Here is a 23353-nt window from a genome sequence, read left to right as displayed (position 1 = left end):
CTGCACTTTAAACAACGCGACTTGCCTCGTTGATTGGATAATTCTTATTTCTCCACCACCCCTGCCACTTTCATAAAATTTTGCCGGCACGTGCTGCTCACTTTCCTAAAGCTTGGCTGCACGTCCTGTTCGAGAAGGATTCTACTCTGCAAAGCCACACAAGGGCCATAGTATAGACCAAGGTATGTTGCAGTGGGTGGGTGGTCTAAGGGCAGGGGCGCAGAAGTGGAGGGGCGCAGAAGTGGAGGGGCGCAGAAGTGGAGGGGCGCAGAAGTGGAGGGGCGCAGAAGTGGAGGTGCGAGAGGTATTGCAGTGCTTACAAGCTATGGAAGAAGCTGCACAGTGTCAAGTGTTTTGTAATATTTGACAAACTGCAAATACTTGCAAAATAAATTTTAGAAATATTTCAGCAGTAAGAAAAGTTCAAATGAAGCTTGTAGTTTTTTTTGTGATACTGAAGTGTGATTGTTGCAAAGATTTTAATAGGATCAAAACAAAAAGACACTTTACATGTGTGATGCACACGAGAGATATGCACAGAAAATCGTTTTCCTCGTCTTCTCATTTATGCGTCACGCAGGGTTAGCAGTAAAGCTACATAATTGATACAAATGTAGTGCTCAATTGTGCTCTCTGTAAAAGGCAGTGCCCTTGCACACCATGCTTGAGTCATACACTTTGGACAATGGCCTCCCCACTCGCCCTCCATTCTCCTGTCCAGTCCTTCCTCTCTTCCCCTCGCCTCTCCCTTGCTCTCTCTACCTCCTCTCTCTCTAACTCTCCTCTCTCTTCTCTTCGCCTCCATCTCTTCCCTCTCTTGTTGCAGTTCTCCCTTTCTCCTCTTCCCCTCGCCTCTATCTACCTCCTTTCTCTTTCTCTCCCCCTCGCCTCTATCTACCTCCTTTCTCTTTCTCTCCCCCTCGCCTCTATCTACCTCCTTTCTCTTTCTCTCCCCCTCGCCTCTCTTTTCTGCCTCTTGTTGCAGTTCTGTCTTCTGCCCTCCCCACTCTCCTGTTTTACACTCCTCTAATACCCCACACCATCTGTCACCCTTTCTCTGGGTCCCCAGAGCTTGAGGTGCTTCTCTCTCATCAGTTTTCCTTGCTGTGCCTTTTCCTCTTTCTCATATCCCACCGTGACGGTTAGGAAATCTGTAGCTCACCTCACCCAATCTGACTGACAAAGCTCTGCCCCTGAGCCCAAACTTCCTAAAACAATCTATTCCAGGTCAGCGTGCAAATAGCGTTCCTTCATCTTCTATGTTAAAACTTCCCTCGTATGTGTACCCAGAGTCAAATATTGCCATACGTCTGTTAGTAATCACAAGCACCCTATACGCACGTTAAAAAAAAACACAAGTAACTTTTAAGAAGCCCGATTTGGAATGTTCACGAGCAGTCCAAATGAGCGGCTACAGCTTTCGCTGGAGATTTCTGAGAAAGAGACAAAACCGAAAAACCATCATACAAAACGCGCCCGATCAAGGCCTGCAAAATAAACAAGGACAGAAAACCCCACATTACAATAGAAAACATACGGTTCAACCTTGGAAACATGCTATTTCTTCCATCGTTCTTTCAAACGTGTCTCCAACAGTTCACATTTGCCCCTTTGTGTATCGCTCCCAACAAGATCCGAGAATTAAAAACCGAGCGAGAGAAAAGGAAAAAAAAGTAGCTAAAAATAAATCCTGAAGTAATGAAAGAATACGGCCAGGAGTGGTCATTTTTTCAAACGGAAAATTCGCGGTCGCCGTGCACATTTTTCCCACAGTGGGGCCTGCTAGAATTCCTGTTTTCAAGTGGGCATTCTTCAGACGGTAGAAGTTATTCACATGCACATGTGTGACTGGGCTGGGGCCTGCCCCTCTGCACAGACCAGTCAATGGATGGAGACTGGTGGTCTGGGCTGGTCTCTGTCCCATGAGTGAAGCTCTAAATTCCAACCTATGGCCTCGAAGCCCCCATGGCACTAACTGCAAGCTGACTCTGGTGCCCAGGTCTGCCCGTTCAACGTCATCCACGTCACACTGTGTCTCCCTGCACCAAATGTCTGAGCCGTCGTCTTCCTGTGCCCACGTCTGAACGAGGTAGGTGTCTGCCCACGCCACCATGTAGAGTTGGTGGAAGTGGAAGCCATCGTCACTCCGCACGCCCCCGGCAATGCCTACAACCCTTACCATATCCTGTGTTGAATGCCAATGGAGACAATTGCGACAATGCCAGAGTTTCCTGCCCACTTTGTTCTGTAGACATTTGTGCAACATTTCTTTGTATGAGGGGTTTTTTGGGCACTCCTGTAAAAACTGTGTCATTGTGTTAACCTGAATTCCTTAGTCTGCAGCTATGGGTGTCTGTTGACAATACATGGGATTCCCAAAAATTACAAGTTGGAACGTAGGGGAAGGGTGCGAGGACGAGTTTCCTTGCTGATTTTAATGTTGTATTATTGTTGTCTGCGCTGACCAATCAAGCTATCGTGCTGGCTTTAAGTAATACCCTTTTGGGCAAATGGTGTCTTTTACCCACTGAGAACAAGCATTGGCAAAGTTGATAAGTCTCGCCTTTCATTGGTGTCACTTGATCTGTTGACTCTGCCTATGCTTTTTGCCAATGTTCTTCTTCCACATAGGCAAAACCAAAAAGATACATTTTTGCTGACGCTCAACATCAGCAAAAACAGCTTAATAAGACATATACTTAATATGCGTCAAGACGCACACGCATGCGTGCTCTATGACGCTCTGGCGGCCCTACCTTTGCAAAGCAGCTTCCGGTCCGGAAAATTAATGTCCTCCAAGTCATTGAATTCGAATCTTGGCAAGGCTGGCTCTGACTTTCACCCTTCTGAGGACGGTAAATTAGGTCACATCTATTGTTTACAGTATTTAAAAACGGAAGGAGTGTGGTATGAAGCGTTATATTAAGATTAATGCATTCTGCCATGCAATTCTATTCAATATTTTTATTAATAATGATAATGGCCCAAAAAAATTATATTTGAAGATTCAGTTTTTCAGCTGATGTGTACACAGCATCCTGCTCAGACGGTGCTGTTGTGTGCTACATGGTATTGACACTCTTCACACGGTCACATCGGGTGATGAGAAATTTTTGCGCGATGAACAGCCATGTGATTTGGAACACCTTACATGTAGCTTTCCAGGTCATGGGTGGTAGCTCTGCACTGTTGTAACTCAGTGCGGTGTTTTCAGCTTTGATGGGAGGCAGCATCGGGTACTTTTGGTGGTTCTGTTGGGGTTGTTAACTGTAGTTCCTGAGCTGCTTTGACAAAGTCAACTCTCAAAAGCCACGGCCAACCTTAATGGCTCATGCCCAACCCTAAAGGATCACACTTTCAAAACATTACAAGTTTGCCAAGCCTTTGTAGGCCAGTGCACCTTCCTGTCTCTCTCCCACTCTGTCTCACACACTCTCTCTCTCTCTCACACTCTCACACACACACACTCTCTCACTCACACACTCACACACACACACACACACACACACACACACACACACACACACACACACACACACACACACACACACACACACACACACTCACACACACACTCTCTCTCACACACACTCTCTCTCACAAACACACACTCTCTCTCACAAACACACGCTCTCTCTCTCTCTCTCCTCAACACAAACTCTCACACTCTCTCTCACACTCTCATACACACACTTTCTCTCTCACACACACACACACACTCTACTACTCAACATTACTCACTCATAATTACTCACTCTTTACTACTGAAACTAAAAATACACTTTGTATATGTAAGGGTGTGGCTCTGCATGTAAATGTGTGTGGCTCTAGGACTATTTACTACTCACTCTCTCACTATTTAATACTCACTCTTTCACTTTGTACTACTCGCTCTCTAATACTCGCTTTCCTAATAACTCTCTCCTACTCACTCTACTACTTACTCTGTGTGTGGGTGCTAATGCGATAGGTCTCGCATATGCAAGTGATTAAGCTATTGGCAATATAAATGATAAAGCCATTTATTTATGATTTTAAAAAAAAGAAATGTCATGAGCAATGCCAATAGCTCTACCTTTAATAATGCCGAGACCATTGCATTGTAAATGCTTGTTTAAAATTTCTACAGGAGCTACACCTCAAATTGCAAAAAAAGAAATATGCGGCAAGAAAGCGCTCAAATGAAGGGCAGCAAACACATTCTCTTCTTTCTATTATTTTGTGTAACAAGCCGGCAGCCAGGAGCAGGAGAAAACTCCATAAATACAACAACCCTTTTAAACAATGGCCTTTAAAAGTGAACTTTCTTAGGTACAAGTAATTTTTATTGTGTGTATGTTCATTTGATGTTCATTTTCAGGTGTTGCCTAGTTGGATCAACGCATTGCTTGCCATTGGTTGTTGTTTTTGTTAATCAAATTTGCTTGCTGATTATTCAATGGCTTTCCTACCTCTTCTTTTGTTTTTTCTTCCCAAGAAGCAGAGCTTCTTTACTATCCTTTCGTTTGGATGGCCTGCATCCTTTTACTGCTGAGCAAATTACTTTTTTCTTTCAGGACGTAATTGAAGTAAGAGTGTTTCTTGCTCTGTCTACCATTATCCCAAGGGGTTTATGTTCCTCAGTTGTCCCTCTCCCAGCTTGTCCGTTGCTTCCCCTACCCCTCAATGCCCAGCTTGGTTTCGCCTGTATTTTTTTTTTCAGTGTTTTTGCCCTACTCTACTAAAACATCTACTTCTTCTCTGCACCCCAGTTCCTGTTGCTCCCTCCCTGCTCCTCCCGCAGCAGACTGTCAAAAAAGATTTAGATCAAAAAACAAAAAAACAACAACAACAAACAAGCACAATGAACGAGGGGGCAGGACAGCAAGCACAAGTAACGAGGGGGCAGGACAGCAAGCACAAGCAACGAGGGGGCAGGACAGCAAGCAAAAGCAACGAGGGGGCAGGACAGCAAGCACAAGCAACGAGGGGGGCAGGAGAGCAAGCACAAGCAACGAGGGGGGCAGGAGAGCAAGCACAAGCAACGAGGGGGGCAGGAGAGCAAGCACAAGCAACGAGGGGGCAGGACAGAAAGCACAAGCAACGAGGGGGCAAGACAGCAAGCACAAGCAATGAGGGGGCAGGACAGCAAGCACAAGAAACGAGGGGGCAGGACATCAAGAACAAGCAACGAGGGGGGCAGGAGAGCAAGCACAAGCAACGAGGGGGGGCAGGACCGAAAGCACAAACAACGAGGGGGCAGGACCGAAAGCACAAACAACGAGGGGGCAAGACAGCAAGCACAAGCAACGAGGGGGCAAGACAGCAAGCACAAGCAATGAGGGGGCAGGACAGCAAGCACAAGCAACGAGGGAGCAGGACATCAAGCACAAGCAACGAGGGGGCGCAGGAGAGCAAGCACAAGCAACGAGGGGGGCAGGAGAGCAAGCACAATCAACGAGGGGGCAGGAGAGCAAGCACAAGCAACGAGGGGGCAGGACAGCAAGCACGAGCCACGAGGGGGGGTCAGGAGAGCAAGCACAAGCAACAAGGGGGGCAAGACAGCAAGCACAAGCCACGAGGGGGGGGCAAGACAGCAAGCACAAGCCACGAGGGGGGGGCAGGAGAGCAAGCACAAGCAACGAGGGGGGGCAGGAGAGCAAGCACGAGCAACGAGGGGGCAGGACAGCAAGCACAAGCAACGAGAGGGGCAGGACAGCAAGCACAAGCAACGAGTGGGGGCAGGAGAGCAAGCACGAGCAACGAGGGGGCCGGACAGCAAGCACAAGCAACGAGGGGGGGCAGGACTGCAAGCACAAGCAACGAGGGGGGTGCAGGAGAGCAAGCACAAGCAACGAGGGGGGCAGGAGAGCAAGCACAAGCAACGAGGGGGGCAGGAGAGCAAGCACAAGCAACGAGGGGGGGCAGGAGAGCAAGCGCGAGTAACGAGGTGGCAGGACAGCAAGCACAAGCAACGAGGGGGCAGGACAGCAAGCACAAGCAACAAGGGGGGGCAGGAGAGCAAGCACAAGCAACAAGGGGGGGCAGGAGAACAAGCACGAGCAACAAGGGGGGGGCAGGAGAACAAGCACGAGCAACAAGGGGGGGGCAGGACAGCAAGCACAAGCAACGAGGGGGCAGGACAGCAAGCACGAGCAACGAGGGGGCAGGACAGCAAGCACTCACCGGAGGACTCGGCAGCTTCTTGCGGCGGTCGGGCAGAAATGGCATCAGAAAAGCGCCGACATTTTCGCATTCGGGGGCGTGGTTTTTGCTGTTGAGTGACAGATGACGTCACAGAGTTAAAAACTGCAAAAAACACGCCCCCGAATCCGAAAAAGACGCCGCTTGAACGGAGTGACACCCCCTCCTCCAATGGCTGGCCTCCATTTAGGAAGGCAGTCAATGAAGAAGAGGGGCGGGTTAAAGCCCCCATACTAAGAAACATTCAATCTCGGAGAGAGACTGTGCAAGCGCAGCCTACGGTCCAAGACCTAAAAAGGGTTTGTGGGCAGCTTGGAACCTGCAATTTGTTGCCAGGCCACTCATTTTTAAAACATGCTTTTGAGCACATTTAAATATGTTTTTATTCATCTCTAACTTTGGCATTTAACACTTTGGAATGGTAAAGAAAAGAAAATGGCATTTACGTCATGATGTCAGTGCATGTATGCGTGGGGACACATACATGTGTATATGTCAATCACAGTGTCATGAAGCCAACACGTGCCAAGATGATTGATGTACACATCATATGCAAATAAGAAAAGCTATCTCTGCAGTTGTCCAGAGGGTCTGGATGCAACATCTGCTTATCAAATAATTTTTTTTAAATTAAGATAATTATTCCATACCTTTATTGATACAGAACCGTGTCTCTGTTACAGAGGGAGAATAGTGTGGAGTATTTTCATATGCAGAATGCCTTACCAGTAATTCCATTGGCTTCATGCTGTAAATCGCAGTACCACAACCTATTCACTGGGTCACATCCCTCCCGGATAGACAACAAGATGTATCTGCCGTCGTCCGATACCTACAAGATGGATCAAAAAAACATTCAGTGATAAATAGGTCACAGGAAAGACATTATAAAACAGCAAAGAAAAAAAGATTTATCCACATATTTTTTGACTCAGCGAGATAAATTTGGGAAATCATTTATTTCTGTCAAATCGATAACATTTTGATGCTTTTCGGATTTGACTGCTCCTTATATGTCATGTGCAGGAATTAACCTTTCATGTTCTTTTTGTCTCAAACCTTGGATGCATTTTTCCTTGATGACAAAGCATGTGCTCTTTCAGTCCGTAATGCTGTTCTGTTTCCTTTAGATATTCACACACACTTGTGAAAACTTATTTTATTTTTTTAATAATGGCTGCACCCCAAAACAACAAACCGTAAATATTATAAGTGCGCCATCACCTTTATAGAACGTGGTCAAATCCCTTATCCTCCGACAGCCGGTAATTGCCTAAATTAGTAAAACAAGCACTGGCAAAGTCAAAAACTTGTGCGTCCAAACTAGTGGCTTTGTGAATGCTTGTTTGATTTGGAATACTCTGCATTCCAGAAAGACCATGCATCTGTGTGCACACGAGTGTGGGATGCAGAATTGGCCATTTTGAAGTATTTGCTGTCAAAGCATAGCAAAAAATAAATTCAAGACAAGCCCGGTGGTCGAGCACCAGCATCTATGTCACATTGATTTTTGTTATAGCACGAGAACAATTTCAAGATGGCCACTAGGTGTCTGTTTGCATGTTTATGCCTTCACTTGCACTTGGTGTCCTCTCACAAAAATAATAGCAAGATGGCTGGCTGGCTGTGCGTAAGCAAGCATGCTCACGGACAGCAGGACCTTGAAATAATGTATTATATTTAATTCTAAATGTAGTATTCTAGGATAGCAGATGGTTATTTTCAATCAGTAAATTAAGAATTAACGTATGTGCAAATGAGCAGAAGTGGAGGGAGAGGGTTGGTAGATGTTTGGATGAGCTTAGAGGAAGGAGTGGGAAGCGGTGAGAAAAAGACTGAGGCGGGGAGACAGAGATGAGTGAGAAATCCACGGAAAGTTATCCACTCCCATGGAAATAACAAATACAGTCACTGCACTTTAGCAGTGAAAGGATAACTCAGAAGATTCAGAGAACAAATTATCCAGTGGTAGGACCCACAAAAGACACAGGAGGGAAACCAATGAATTATGAAGAGAGAGCTGACAGACAAGAAAATCATTCAATCATGAACAAAGGCTATCTCAAAGCCCACTCACCCCAAGTATTGTACAATAGACAATAGATCTTCACCAATATACAGCCAATGCTGTCTGTAGGTGATACCAAAAAAGGTGGATACATTGCAAATCTAAAAAAATACAATGCATTTTAACAATGCCCAAAAAATCTCAAATTTAAGACAGGATTACGTTTATTCTTCCTAACATGAGCTAAACCACGATTTATAAAAAAATAATATCTAAAATACATTGAAAGTAATCCAGTCAAAAATGTCAGCCATATAACTTTACACTTGCATTATTGCATTTTTGACCACTGCGCAGTGTTTTGGTGCTGAAATCAAAAGCAAGTGTAGCCATTGTGGCACAAGTACGGGCTGTGATATATATACACATGTACAGCACCATAAGATGTAAACATTAAGAAATAACATTGTGCGTAAAATGTCAGTAGGAATAATTTCACTCCTAATATATATGCCGCAAACAAATGATAAATAAGTTAGATATCTAACGAATGCCGATTGAGGCTCGTATTATGTTAGTATTAACTGAATACAGAAGCGAGCATGTTTTTGAATTGGGCTTATACTCTGGAGTGCTGACTCAATACGCGATCGACATTTAGTCGCATGCGTCGATTTCTAACAGCCACAATGCCAGGATTTTGACTGCAATGTTACAACCTGCCACAAAAAACTTTAAGCGCAATGGAGCATGTTACGAACAGTGTAACACGTATGAAGTTTAACTTGTAACAATAGTGTTAATGCACTTTTTATACAAATTAGGGTGTTCTCTGTGTCTAAATATGCGGGTGTGAATTTTTAACATCAAGTATATTAGGGACGTTTTAACGAACTGTGATTTCTATGTGCTTTTAAGTTTCAGGCAAGAGTGTAAAAAGACTGCAATGATGTTGTAATGTGCAAGTCATGAACTCTTCTATGTCTGTCCATGAGGGTCATGAACCGGTAACCATAACAACCTTTAACCAATTGAAACTTGTAAAGCATTTGATTGCCCATGTGATCATGTATATGTATGTATATATAGTTCAACACAATGTTCATGCAGATGTAGTGAAGAAGGCGGGAGCAAGCCGCTGAAACGCGTCTAAGCAGCAACTGAGTAATTAAATATCGTTTGGATTATGATTCACTGAGTCAGTGCCTTCTTTTGATGGAAAGTTTGGTTGCAATATATATATAGATATATATATATATATATATATATATATCCTCCTTATGGCTCCCTCCTTTCCCAATTTGGCGCTGCAAATGTGGTCGCGTCACTCCCGCAGTTGAGCCCAACTGCTTTCTATTCCACAATATTTCTCCCCTTCGAGGAAGAAAACACGGAGTCGCACTGAAAACAAAATCCAGCACTGCACTGCAATTAGGTTTCTTCTGTGATTTTATTGATCCATGGGGTCAAAAAACAAAAAACCAACGCGTTTCGACAGCGTCCGCTGTCTTGTTCACGGTTAGTTTGTGTGTGGAGCTCACATTGTTTTGAAACATTTCCTGAAACTACAGGTACCGCCCACTTGGGTGTGTCATAACAGGCATTGTGGGATTTGTAGTATTTACACAACTAAGGCATTTTTTAATTCTTTACAAATCTTTACAAATGATTGGCCTTCCCCAATTTTGCAATTACCAATTTAAAGCCTCAATCACAGAAGAAACCTAATTGCAGTGCAGTGCTGGATTTTGTTTTCAATGCGACTCCGTGTTTTCTTCCTCGAAGGGGAGAAATATTGTGGAATATATAATTTTTTTTTTTTTTTTTTTTTTTTTAAAGGAAATAACATTGCCCTGTTTGGGGGAGATAACTTATAACTTACTTAACCCACAAAAACTGAATACCTGAAAACCATATTGTAGGGGGCAGGTTTGATGACACAATACACACAAACAATCCTAAAATCGTGAGTAAACTGCACATGTGGGTATACACAGCAGCACATAAGTTCAATTTCTTATTTCTCTGTAAGTGGTAATGCCGGCAAAAAAACACTCATAAACCAAGAATGGAAGCAGTCATTAAGCTACCACCAGCATTACTCTTGGTGCTACCTAGTATTTTACTGTGAAGATGACCATTTGTTCACTCTTTCCTAGCAAGGGAAGATCTGTGAGGGAGGTGGGTGCATGATCAATGCCTGGCTCCTCCATTCCTTCTCTTGCACTGCATCATGTGCAAGGTTGACAGGTACCAGGCCAATGCCATGCTCACCACTTCTTCAGCACACGTTGTCATGAGAGAATGCATGAATAAAGGAGAGTGGTTACCTGTGCTCCTGTGACAGCAGCTCACAGTGGTGTTAATTTACAAACTTTCAACATAATAGACACCGCACTGAAACCACAAATGTAATTTAAAGTGCCCTTGAGAGGCCATTCAGAAGAGCTACTTGGGAATAATATAGTTAGGTCAGTTCCCCCTTTTCAGTTGATACAAACAGAACATTTTCTAATGAAATAAGAAAAAAAGTTAGACAAGGATAAACCTTTGGTCAAAATTTCGAACCTTATTTTTCTATGTTCAAAGCCAAATCCGGTTAACAACACTTCCACTTTCTTAGAACGCAGGTAGACACCAATGTCCCTCAACAAAAGCCTAAGTATTCTGTCCCTTCTAAACAAACTCGATAAAAATCTGATAACTGTATTGGAAGTTATGTCACCTACACATAACACTTCAGACCACCCAAAAAACAGATCCACAGCCACAAATACGGAGTGGGCCATTCGCACTTTAGTGTGTTCATTACCAATTCTTCTGAAGCGCCAGTTAGTAAATCCCTAGATACCATATTTCCAATAAGCATTTACACATCTTATTGCTCACTGAACACTCCATACAACTCCTCATATTCCTACCCACATGCAGATGCAGACTCCTGCACCGGAACTTCCCCCTTATTTTACCCATAGATTTCATCACTCATAAGTGTTGGTCACAGGCATGCTCCTACATTGCTTTTAAAACGAGGAACGACCTACCACTCCACATCAGAGCCTGAAGACCTGTGTTTTCAATGAACCACCTGCTCAGCGCCAAGATACCCTTGTGGGTGATAGTGAGTTTTAAAAAAACACGTAACATGTACTACATTAATAATACATCCATTGGACCCAGAAGAACAATCCAAGTCCATGTAATGACCTAAGCTGGCCTGAGAAGACCATTACTTACACAATGCGCTTATTGTCATAGCCATGCAGAGCATACAAGCAAGGCACCTGACTGACGTGCTAAGCCTTCTTCAATAAGCCTTCCGTAGCTGGAACTTTGTGTGCCACAACCTCTCGCTCACCGAGGGCTTCATGCAGGCCCGGACTGGCAGTAGCGGGCACCGGGCAATCCCCCGTTGCGCCACACGGGTGGGGGCCGATTTTGTTACAGGGCATAGGCCCGGTAACAAAATCGGCCGAAAACCAACCCCAGAAAGAGCTCGGCTGCACCCCCCACCAACCCGCGACTGAGCTCTTTGCCAGGGCCTGTTTTGGTTCCCAGTCCGGCCCTGGCTTCATGAAGCTGCCTATGGCCCTGCTCCGGAAATGGCCACTGTTAGACCATCAACCCAGCCTCTGACTAAATGACCGCTTCAAACACGCAGTTTCCAGTGCAATTGTCAGGCCTACAATGTAACACATGGTCGATGGCTAGGCATCAGGGCCTTCAACTTCTAGGTTACCCTGGCCCCACTAGACAGTCCCTCTTGCAGCGCTGGCACCATGGGCTTGGAAGGGCTCTGCTGCACACACTACAAACGCACCAGCCCTGGCTCCAGATATATGGACAACTGCCCTTCCTGGTGGATTACCTACCCGAGAAGTTAGACAGCAGCAGCCTCCTCCCCTTCTCTCCAGTCCTGGCCAGCTCTTTGGACTGCTGCTTGCTGAAGCCGAACCCACCCTCGCACTGGAGCTTCTTGGGGACTAGGCCCTACATGAAGCTGCAGCCCCCAGCAAGGGAGCACTTGGGAGTGGCCATTTACTCCCTACACCTTTGCTACCTGCACCAGAACCTGAGGGACGAAGTGATGAAAGCCACTAGCGAAGGTCGTCACTGTAGGGGTTAGGTGTTTGGACAAGGGGTGACGGGAGAGGATCTTGCTTAGAAATTGGGGCTTTTGTACCATCCCTAAAAGCACAGGCCATATTCTTCCTCAGCAACAGAGAATGCTGCGCTGTACTGGTAATTTCATTCACTCATGTATTCATTGATTATTTTGTTAATTCTTGCACACATTCTTGTATTTATACCTGCGCTAACCATTAATGCAGATATCAAGTCAGTTATTCCATACATTAATGATGTTTCCTTCAATTTATTCATCTTTATTTCAGCTGGGGGAGTGGCCATGCAAGATGGCCTACTGTAGAGTAGTTCCTATATTCTCAATAGGCTCTGCGCATTGGAATAATATATCCTATAGATGTGATATAGGACTGAGGTCAGTATGTCTCTATCGAATATACTAAACTTAATTGCGAGTGCCCGCTAGCTCAGAGGTCACTAGAAACTTTCTTGAATACACAAGAAGGGATTCGTTTCTGACAACCGCATAAACATGACAACTTTGTTTCCCTAGGACTGGAAAAAATATCTTCAGAGTCGTGGAAACAATAGATAACCATTTTACTCAGTCAATCTTGCATGCTTCGTTTCTACAGAGTTGCAGAGAAATAGTGAGACAGGCGTTTTCAATAAAAGGTTTATTGAACAGTCTTCTTTCTCATGCAAGAGAGGGGAACTGCTATAATCGTTAGACAGAATGCAAAGTATAATGAGTACAGCGAGAACCGCATTATAAAATAATACTGTAATAGCATTGTCTAGTGCTATGGCATATAAAAATACATACATAAATAAACACAGGCTAAAATACTCAACTGGTGCTTCTAAAATACGCCTACGCCAATGTACCTAACCTAAGTCTAGTACGAGGGAAGAAGTAAATATGGTCTTTAGCACAGGTTTAGTGTTTTCCAAGACCAGCCAATGGTTTCTCTAGGTTCTAATCAGCTCCATACCTTAGAATGAAGGAGGTTGGTATCTCTGTCTCGGACTCGATTTCCCAACACCTCGCAAGGGGAGTCAGAAACACTAGGGCTGGATTTCTCGGCAGAGGAGGACAGCTTCTTGTCAGTGCTTCAGCTGGAGAGCCGGCTTCCTTCGGCACTTGCTGTAGCGAGCTGCGTCGGGCAAGTAGGTAGTCGAACTGCACCGAACCACACCGTGCTTTGCTATAGCAAGTGAAGGTATATTTATACCTTGAAGATGTTTAGGAATGCCAGCTTTGACATAAAGTCGGGCATATGAACGTCATGGATGAACCCTTAAGGAATAGTTGTTCAAGCATAATAATGAGTTTCTTGGATAAATCAATATCCAGGCTAGGGGAAGTCCCTTCTGCTTAAGAGTCTGGTTTTCCAAGAAATCGTTATGACGTTTGATGAACGGATGGAAGTAGCCATGCCTGTATTTGGGTAGCATAGACTATGCCTAAATAAGGGCTTGATTTCTATTCCTATATAAGGGCAACGCAAATTGTACCTATATAAGGGCATGAATCGGGAATCTTCATTCAGAATCTAAAACACCATACAACATCCACTGCACGTTCTTATGTATGACATTACTAAGTTCTAAACATGTCCCACCCAAAACACATAAAAATGCAATGGTACTGGTTGTACACAAAAGATGCATTGGTGCTGTACGCATTTAAACAGTGTTTCATTCTAAACATATATGTTGATATTTCGATGCTAAATGAATGAATCATGAAATATACATTTATGAAATGGCTCGTAAATACAGAAGAAAAAGGCCGAAATCATTTAATTTCAGATTACATAAAACTGTTTGTGTATATGGACAAGGTCAAATATTGTCTCTGGAAGTTTTTTCAAAGAATTCTTGTTCTCTATGAATAGTTCTACGTTAAGCAGATTACTTGTGCCAAAAAAGGAAAAAATACAAATTAAAAAAAAAAAATAGTCATAGAAAAAAAGAGTCCCAAAGTTAGAACTTTGTTTTGAAAAATGAAGGTCAAATTCAAAGTCTCTCAGAACACTGTGTGCTAATTCAAAAGTCAGTGTTATTGTTTGGAGAAAACATCAAATCTTCTAATTCTGTAAAAAAGTCATCTACCATTGTAGGTGAAAGTTGGATTACCTCGTTTAGAAGATTAACTGCACATAGATGTGAAGCATCGCTGTCAGCATTGGCCGCATTAGCAATGTTCGTAAGGGATAATACCTGTGCCCCTGTTTTCTCTCGTAACTCACCGTCAGCATTTTGCGTCTGTGAGATCTCAATGAATGCCGTCATCTGTATTGGTAGCCGCTGGGGACAACATAGTGCATGGGCCGTTACTGGTTCAAGCAAAGTACCAACATCCATTGGCACGATTGATGGGAGTGTTAGACAGATGTCCAGCACACATTCTTCTCCGCATAGCAGGCAGCGTGGAACAGGTAAGATGAAATCTTGCTAGATTGGTCTGAATGACAGAAACCATGTGGTATTTAATTCTCGTAAACAAGTTAATGCCAAAATGTGGACGATGCGCTCACAACACTCCATCGCCATTAGAGTTGTTTCCATGGAGTACTGGGTGTCGCTGGTAATTTGGCTTGCCATATCGCAGTAGTAGGAGCAAAAATAGTATCCCTGCAGCGAGTCCCAAAATGATAGGCAGTCCGCCAAACACTGAGTGCACGAAGTTTGGAAATATTCCTAGGACTGCTTCAAAAGTTGCTAACAGTCTTAAATACATGTACAATACCACTCGTATCAGACATGTTTAAGATACAACTTAACATTTCTGGGAAATGTACAGGGCAGTTCGGAGTTCAGAGGGCATGTATCTCGGCAGAAGTCCTTGCGACTTGTAGATCATAGGTATCTTTGGCCGAGGTCAGTGGCACCGTTTTTTGCAAAAGAATGGCTTTCATTCTGCTTAAACTATCAATTCGTATAGAAGAGATGTTCAGTGAAAGCCATAACGGCGACTCCCTGTCTATTTGGTTTTTGGAAACAATACTTGCATACAGCAAGTGACCCTGGATGACAGAGCTACTAGATATAGTATACCTGGCAACATGCCACAGCAGCTGTGATCGTTCAACATGAGGTAACTTCCATTAGAAAGTTGTCCAAAATTGGATCAATCACCGCAGCTGGTGAACCTTCCAGGTGGCAGGATAAGTTGGTAGAGGAACCATCGCAGGCCCTGTGTAAATTAATACCCTGACAAAGGAGAGAACCGCTTGGTGCATTTTCACAATTGTTACCACTAAGAGACACTTCTCTTCCCCCACTCCAACATCTGTGTGTGTACGGTAATTCCCAGGATGTCTTGATGTATTTTTTAACCAACCTTTCATATGTGCCTGCTGGTATATGTTTTAGGCAATACTGAAAATGGAAAATTGTAACAGGCAAAGTGATTTTTCCATGCCTTATCCATTCAGTAGCTGGCTTTTCAGCGACTGTAAATTGCAATCTTTCCAGTTTTTCAATGCTTAGCACCGTATAGTCTGCTCCCCTTTGTGCCAATTTGATCTGTTTATCAGTAAGATTGAATTCTGAAAACAGTGACGTAGTATTGATTAAACGCCAAGGCACATAGCCTGAATGTAGGTTTTGTAACGTCCAGCCTAATTTTTTTTTTTTGTAAGACGTTTATTAGTATTCAAAAGTGCAGTACATATAGCAAAGCCTACAACCCTGCGGGCCGGCTGCAAAAGAGCGGTAGATCGTGAGGGCGCAAGTCTGCAGGGGAGGCTGTGCTGTTGCGCCCCGCTTGCCTCTGGCATGCAAAATTACAGGTATTATGGTCACATTACCTTCGGTCAGCAAAGAGACAGTTCCATAAGTGACGTCTTATTTTTCAATTTTTCTAGAACTGAACCATGTATTCAGCAAACTAAACAGAACAGTTCGTATCGGCGTGTCCCAATGTTCCTTTCACGACTGCATCGCGTCGTGTCTGTCCTGCTTGCACAGTGCTAACAGAAGACCTCTCTAGACGGCGTGGTGTACACCGATAAAGCGTCAGTACATTAGGGGGTCAGTGGTGCGCATGCGCAAATGATCGCAGAACTGAAGTGGGACAGCTCCTGTGGGCCGTGGTATCTCGCCGGCCGCAGGCCTGGCTAGCGGCGTGTGTATCAGTCAGGTGGAGTAGCCTATCTGTTGGTGTAGCATATGTCGCCCGCGCCTGGACTCGCTGTTGGGGGCGCGGCTGGTGGTGTCTGTCCACCGTGACGTGGAAGGTTGTTGTGGCTACAGCCAGTGATCAGGAGTCCGATACTACAAACATGTGAACTTATGAGGGGAAGGGGTGGGGGTGGAGTACACTTACGGGAGCGGTGTCAACGACTTGGAGCTGGGGGCGAAGTGTATGGCGGCATCTGCTGGTGAGCACTCGTGTGGGTGGCAGGCCGTGTCTGTGTCCTGCGCGCTGGGCAATCGGCGGCCAGAGTGGGCGGAGGGGGGGGGGGGGATTTGTTTGGTACGATGCGTAGTGGCGTCGTCAACTGAGCTGTCGCCCCCGTGGCTCTCGCCCAGCGCTGCTTTCCCTATGTGAGCCCTCTGGCTGCGCCCTCCCCCTGCAGGGACCCCAGGATGCCATCCCAGAGCTGTGCAATCGGGAACTGTCTCAGACCTGCTATTTCTTCCCGGTGAAGTGCCGTACCCTCTGCTCTGGCCCAGTTAGTGAAGGATGCAAACCAGTGTGCTGGGGTAGGTGGCTCCCGCCGCTTCCAGTGCCTAGTGAGCAGCCGCTTGGCCGTGATGAGGCCCAGATCCCAGAACTGGGTCTGTGTTTTGTTTAGTTTAGTCCTTTTATATAACCCGAGAATGCATGCCTCCCACGTGTCGGGCAGTCCCGGGCCCGTGCTGTGGGTCAGGAGTGATGTCACTTCCCCCCAGTACGTAGCCAGAGATGGGCAGTGCCAGAGCATATGCAGGATGTCCGCGCCCAGCAGTGTTGATCGCGAAATACTTATTTATTCTGTCCGGTGTTAAGTATGCCTGGTGTAATATGTACAGCTGGAGGATACGGAAGCGGGAGTTGCGGGGGACGTTTACAGGGCTGGCTAGGACCAGGTTCCACTCCTTATCTGTCCAGTCCCTCCCTCGGTGTGCTGCCCATTTGTCTCTGATCTGCTGTGTGGGTTTTTGTGTGTGGATGAGAAGCGCCTGCGCCAACCAGTGCGTGATGTGTGAGCCTCTGCCCATTACATGTAGGTATTGGATCAGATGGTGCATCAGTGGCTCTTCCTGGATGTCCCCCCAGGAGTCCGTATATGCCCGTAGTACCGACGTTGTAACGTCCAGCCTAATAGCATGATAGAACGTAATTGCGACTGGCCATGTTGCAACATGACCAAGTCCTATTCCATGAGGTCTATGGCAGAAGACAATATGCTGTCCAATGAATATATCCTGGACGACAGGGTCGTTAACCCATTGTCAACCACTGAGAGAGTTTTCTCTAAATTGATACGATCAATTTCACGTATACGTTCTGCAGTCTCTGCTTGCATAATCTTCCATGCTTCATTATAAGCAGCATAAATACCGGCATATATAAAACGTTTTTGACGCGGTGTTCTTGGTCCAAGCAAGAATTCCTTAAGATCAGCACCATCTTTAAGTAAAGAGAAGTGTTGTTTTACATCCTTGAGTGTAGATCTATGTAACCATTCAAAGCACAGTTTCCCTACACTGTATGTTGTTACTATTCCTGGATGCTGTCCTTGAACATATCTTGGGTCTGGCCTAGTGAATGTGAAACCCTGTGTTTTGTTCAGGAATCTATCTTGATAGTTGTTTGTGTCTGTGGGCCACATCAACCATTTTTTCCAATCTGGATCTGTTCTGTTGTGATGCAAAATAGTATGTACGTCGACCCCCCCTCTGAAGTGTTACTGCTATCAGGTGTAAGTATGGACGGATTGTTGATGTCTTTGATCTTGGCTAACCCAAGGCAAGAAGTCTGCTGGACAGTGTCATTCAAAAACATAATTAGCTCAGGGATGATACAGGCTCTAAACAGAGCTTCTATCCCCTGTACCTGCCAATCTTTTGTGCCCCAGACAGTTTTCGTTTCTATGTTGTCTTTCCAAAGGTCGAAACCTAGTTTAGACAGTTGGGCATAAAAGGCTGCAGAATAAATCTGTTTGGTATTTGTCAACATACTTTTTATGCCTGTTTTGTTTACATTTCTAAAGTAAAAAGATTCAGCTTTGGATACACTGAACCCTGAAAAGTATTGGAATTTTCTTGCAAATGTTTTTAAGCTACCCTTTGGTGGTGTAGGACAATGTTCCCATTGATTATACATTAATACATTTCTAGGCATTGTTGATTTGTGCAAGAAATGGTGACCATATTGGTTATAACAATGCATTTGTTCATAGTCTGATAAACCTTCTAAATATTCATGATTTATGAATACTGCAGACATTTCTAAGTCTGACATCAAATTATTAACAGTCTCGAAGTCCCAATCATCAGAAAAGGTACTAGATGAAACAAAGTCACTTAATGAAATCTTGAATAAGTGTGGAATCTTCAACAGCTCTGACGGGCCAAAAATGTCATATTCAGTACTGTCCCAAGCTATACCACCAGGTATAGGAACGGCTGTGATGTTCACTGATGACAAGTCTCTTTGTTCGCGATGAGATGATTTGTGTGGTTTGAGGAGTAAGTTGATGTTCTTACTTGCTGTTTCCATTTTGGCATAACTCCCATTTATCAGCATTCCCAAAGTTATTACCAGAGTCAACCAAAGTAGAAGAAAAAGCACACCCAACACAATCCAAAGTTCAACCCAAGGTGAAACCAGATAAGTCTTTTCCAGGTGATGAAAAAGGTCTGTAGCTTGTTCTTTGAAAGTTCTTTTTACTGGCGTCGTTTCAGGCTCGCTGGGATCCTCAGAAAAAGTATCAAAGTTAATGAAATAGCCAGAGGCAGTTCTGTCAATTGTAGGGATTGCATCAGGATTCGTTGAAATCGCTGGAACCACTTGATCACTTGTTACTTAGTTGTAGGCAGGGGTTTCTTGACAAACTGTTGTTTGGGTTTCAAGAGGTACAAGTTCCATTGCTGTGTTGCATAGTCGTTCATTTCGCACTGCAGATTCCTCAAAGGTAAAAAAAAAAAGAAAAAACCTTACCTCCTCGCCATTCTCCCGCTCTCACCCACGTCGTCTCAGTCTCTCCGAAGCCGGACAGGAAGCAGCAGCCAGACTCCCTCCCCAAAGCCAATCACAACTCTGCAATGCAGCGTTGTGATTGGTCTGAGCGCAATGGATCGCCGATCAGCCAGGGAATGAGGGCCTGGGCATTTTCTTCACGCAGGCTATAAAGCGAAGTGCACATGACTGTTTGACCGGCCCGAGAGGGCTGGCCAAACAGTCATTGCATGCTTGGAGTAGGCAAACCACTCCTCCCCTGCTCTGAGAGCAGAGCAGCCTTGCCACGCTGGCAAAGCAGAACAGCAGGAACAAATACTATGATAATAACCCCAAGTTATTATCATTTTATTTGTTCGTTCTTTCACTGCTTTGCAGCAGTTGGGCTACGGCGGAGGAGCCGCCACTGCACTGACCCCAAGCGGGAGTCACGCTGCAGCAGCGGGGAGTGTCCACGCAGTCAGTCAGACTTGGGGCTGTGGTGGCGCTGGAGTGCAGTTGCGCCTGATCCCCCCACCCTGCCCCCCCTCTTTGTACATCGGGGAGAGTTTGGTGGCTGGGGAGCTGTGGAGCAGGGGTGTCCAGGAGACAGAGGGTCCCCGGGGGAGGGGCGATCTGCTCGCCTGAGTCAGTGGCACACTATTATCACACTGCTGGGCTATTGCTGGGCCCTTTGTTCCTCTGTAGTCGGCCTGGAGGCCCAATTGAAACTCGAGGTGAGAGGCTGGGCGGCACAGAAGTGCATGAGTGTCAGCATGAGGCCCATCTGGCATTAATGCTTGGAGGCCAGTGGTGGTGCGGTTGCAAAGGGCACTTCCCTTAACCCCCTAACCCTGGGTGAGCATTGGAATTTGAGGGACAGCCTGCAATGACCATGAGGGCCTGGGATCACACTCTCGGGGCCGGCCGGATTGAGACTTGGAGGCAGGTCATATTTGGTGGCAGAGCCTGAACTTTGCCCGGTGTTCCTCTACCCTGGCGGCGACTGGTTGGCTTTGGAGCATGGGGCTTTCGCACGTGATGCAGTCATGGGGGAGCGCCCATGGTTTGGCCATTATCCCTGAAAAATTGGGAGAGGGAACGGATTAGCCACTCCTGATAGACCTCAAGGGCAGTCAGCCCGGCTTTGGAGGAAAGCTGGAATAGTGTGTGGAGTCCGGCAGAGAGTGTGACCTCTGGGTGCAGTTGTATTCGGCCAACCAAGCGCCCTTGTAAGAGACTGTGGAGCTAAAGCGCATTCCTTATGAGGAAGGGAAAACCGCTTGGTCCCATGCAGGGGAAATCAATGGAATATACAACCCATGCACCAGCTTCGCAGAGGCAGACCTGCGAGGATGGTGCACTCAGTAGTCCTGCGTGGAAGCGCCCTTGTAGGAGCTGTCCGGAGCGGACATCCTGGCGGCAATTCAGTTTTCCCCCCATGTGGCACTAGAGGGGAAGATTGAGACCGTGCCGATCGATGTGAACCTCCTTTGCTTGGATTAGGGGAAATTGTCCAATAAAGTTACAGCAGCGGAGGGATCCATTGACAAACTAAAGGTAGAGGTAGCCTTTCTCAAAAAGCAGGTGGCCACCATAACATCTAAAACTGGGGCCCTGGAGGTGCGATCTGAGGATGCGGAAGGGAGGTCACACCACATTGATAATCGCCTGCTGGGTTTCTCTGAGCGGGCTGAGGGAGGCTCGAAGGAACAATCTGTTGAGTGGTGGATCCGGGATATGCTGAAACCCAGAAATTGGTCAGCATTCTTTGTTATCGAGAGGCTACAAAGTGCTGGTGGCCCCGCTGAGCCCAGTGTTGCCACCGCAAGTAAACATAGCATGAGTTCTGAATTACAGGGATAGAAATTGTATACAACACGTGGCCCGAAAAACTGATAATGCCCATTATGTAAATCATAAGATCTTGATATATCCGGACTACACCGAGAGAGTACAGGGGGGATTAGAAACCTTTCTAGGAGGTCAAGAGGAAGCTGACAAACATGGTACTCAAGTACATGCTCTTGTATCCAGCCAGCCTGCGTGTGATCTCGGAGGGCAACCCTCACTTTTTTGACTCACCACAGGATGTTTGGAGGTGCCTCGAGAGGTGCGACAAGGTGCCATGGAAAAAGCAGGAATCCAGGAGGAATTGTGCTCGCAGAGAGATGGGGCAGCACAATCGACATTGGAGGGTACAAGGAGACCCGGAGCAACAGCATGGTCAAGGCAGTGGAGATCCAGAGACCTCGGGGTTGTGATCCGGGGGAAGACATAAAGGCGCTAGACTCCTCAGCCACTGGTCCAGGGACAGCGGGCGAGTTGTCTGCTCAGACGATGGATGTGGAGATGAGTGACACCTGCTTGACTGTGGGTTTGCATGGTAGAGTGTTATCAACTAATATCCCTACTGGATTTGACGGCAAAAATCATGGGACAAGGCAAAAATCATGGGACGAATAATTCTGGAATGATTGGAGGCATGGACACAGGATAATCAGGTGATAACTGATATCCAGTATGGTTTTAGAAGTGATATCGGTACCACTGAATAGTGTTTCAATCTCAAACTTATAATAGGTAAATACACTGAAGCAAGACCGGGACAGATCCAACTCTGCTTTGTAGATTTGACCAGTGCCTTTGACTTAATAAATCATGAAAAATTATGAAAGTGTGTCGCTGAACTAGGTGCCCTGGTTTATATTATTTCACATCTATCCCAAATCTACACCTGATCAGCGGCATGGATAAGGTATTGGGTGGGTGGAGAAACTACCCCAGGTTTTAAGGTTACTAGAAGCATCAGGCAAGGCTGTGTCCTTGTGCCCTTCCTATTTTTAATAAACATTAACGGGGTAGACAAAATGTTACAACAGCTAGAAGCCAACACCCCTAAGGTCAGCTTTTGACCAACGCCAGTGCTCCTATACGCTGATGGTTTGGTTCTGATTCCCAGTACTGCAAATGGTTTACAACTACTGACTAAAAAGCTTGCAGCTTACATGGAGCAAAAGGATTTGAAACTTCATTTCACGTAAACCTTTATTGTGGTTTGTGGGAAGGGAAAACCAAAGAACAAAGTACATCGTGTGATGGGCCATAAACTGGAGGAAATGAAAAACGTCTCCTAGCTAGGGGTGATTCTCTCCCACTACGAATCATGGGGTCCACATCTAAATACCACAAAGTTGAAAACCGCCAGATCTATCGAGGCTTTGTTTTGATTCTCTAGCAAGATTGGTAACAAACCAATAAGGGAATTGATGCAGCTCTACAGGGGTGAATGTATCCCTTCTGCTACTTATGGAGCTGCAATGTGGGGCACGGCCAGGACCAGAATCTTACTAACTTAGGAAAACAAGTTCCTACGTAGGCTCCTGGATGTGCCCCGCTCTGAAGCGTCTTTTGTTACCCACATAGAATTGGATATGCCTTATCCTGAAGACACAATGTACCTGAATATGCTCACTTACTGGCATAACATCTGGAGAAAACCAGGCTCCAAATTCTCCAGAGATGTTATACATGACTGTCTAACGCTTGAACACTACAACAAGATCCTGTGGTTGACAAACCTGGAAGGGTTTTTAAAAGAGCTACATGCTAGTGTCTCTGTAACCATTCCTGCTAATATCTTACGTTATAGTAATAACAAAATAAAATGTATATTCATTAATAATAGAATGGCTGTTCTAGAAACCAGAGCACTTCAAAAACATTCTGTAGCGAGATATAGGCTAGGACCTGTCACCCAGGGAGCGCAGGAGTACTTGATAATGGTTAAGAATACCCAACAGAGATTTTATTTAACAAGGATGCAATTGGGTATCCTAAAAAACCTTGCAGCGTTCCCAAAAGCAGAAACATGGTCAAACAATTCTACCAAATGTCTCTGCGATGGGAAGGCCATACAA

General features: G+C 45.4%; 1 protein-coding gene across 1 annotated transcript in view; it reads right to left on the bottom strand.

The window, feature by feature from the left end:
• Positions 1-23353, bottom strand: part of PREP (prolyl endopeptidase) — a 721276-nt gene that overhangs the window by 492810 nt on the left and 205113 nt on the right. Inside the window, exon 7 of the mRNA XM_086926706.1 lies at positions 6910-7015. Within this exon, the coding sequence (XP_086782832.1) occupies positions 6910-7015 (106 nt within the window). The remainder of the gene's footprint in view (positions 1-6909; positions 7016-23353) is intronic.

The sequence above is a fragment of the Lissotriton vulgaris genome, chromosome 6, assembly GCF_964263255.1.
Source record: "Lissotriton vulgaris chromosome 6, aLisVul1.2, whole genome shotgun sequence".
In the NCBI taxonomy this organism is placed as follows: Eukaryota; Metazoa; Chordata; class Amphibia; order Caudata; family Salamandridae; genus Lissotriton; species Lissotriton vulgaris.
This window is presented reverse-complemented; position numbering and strand designations above follow the sequence as displayed.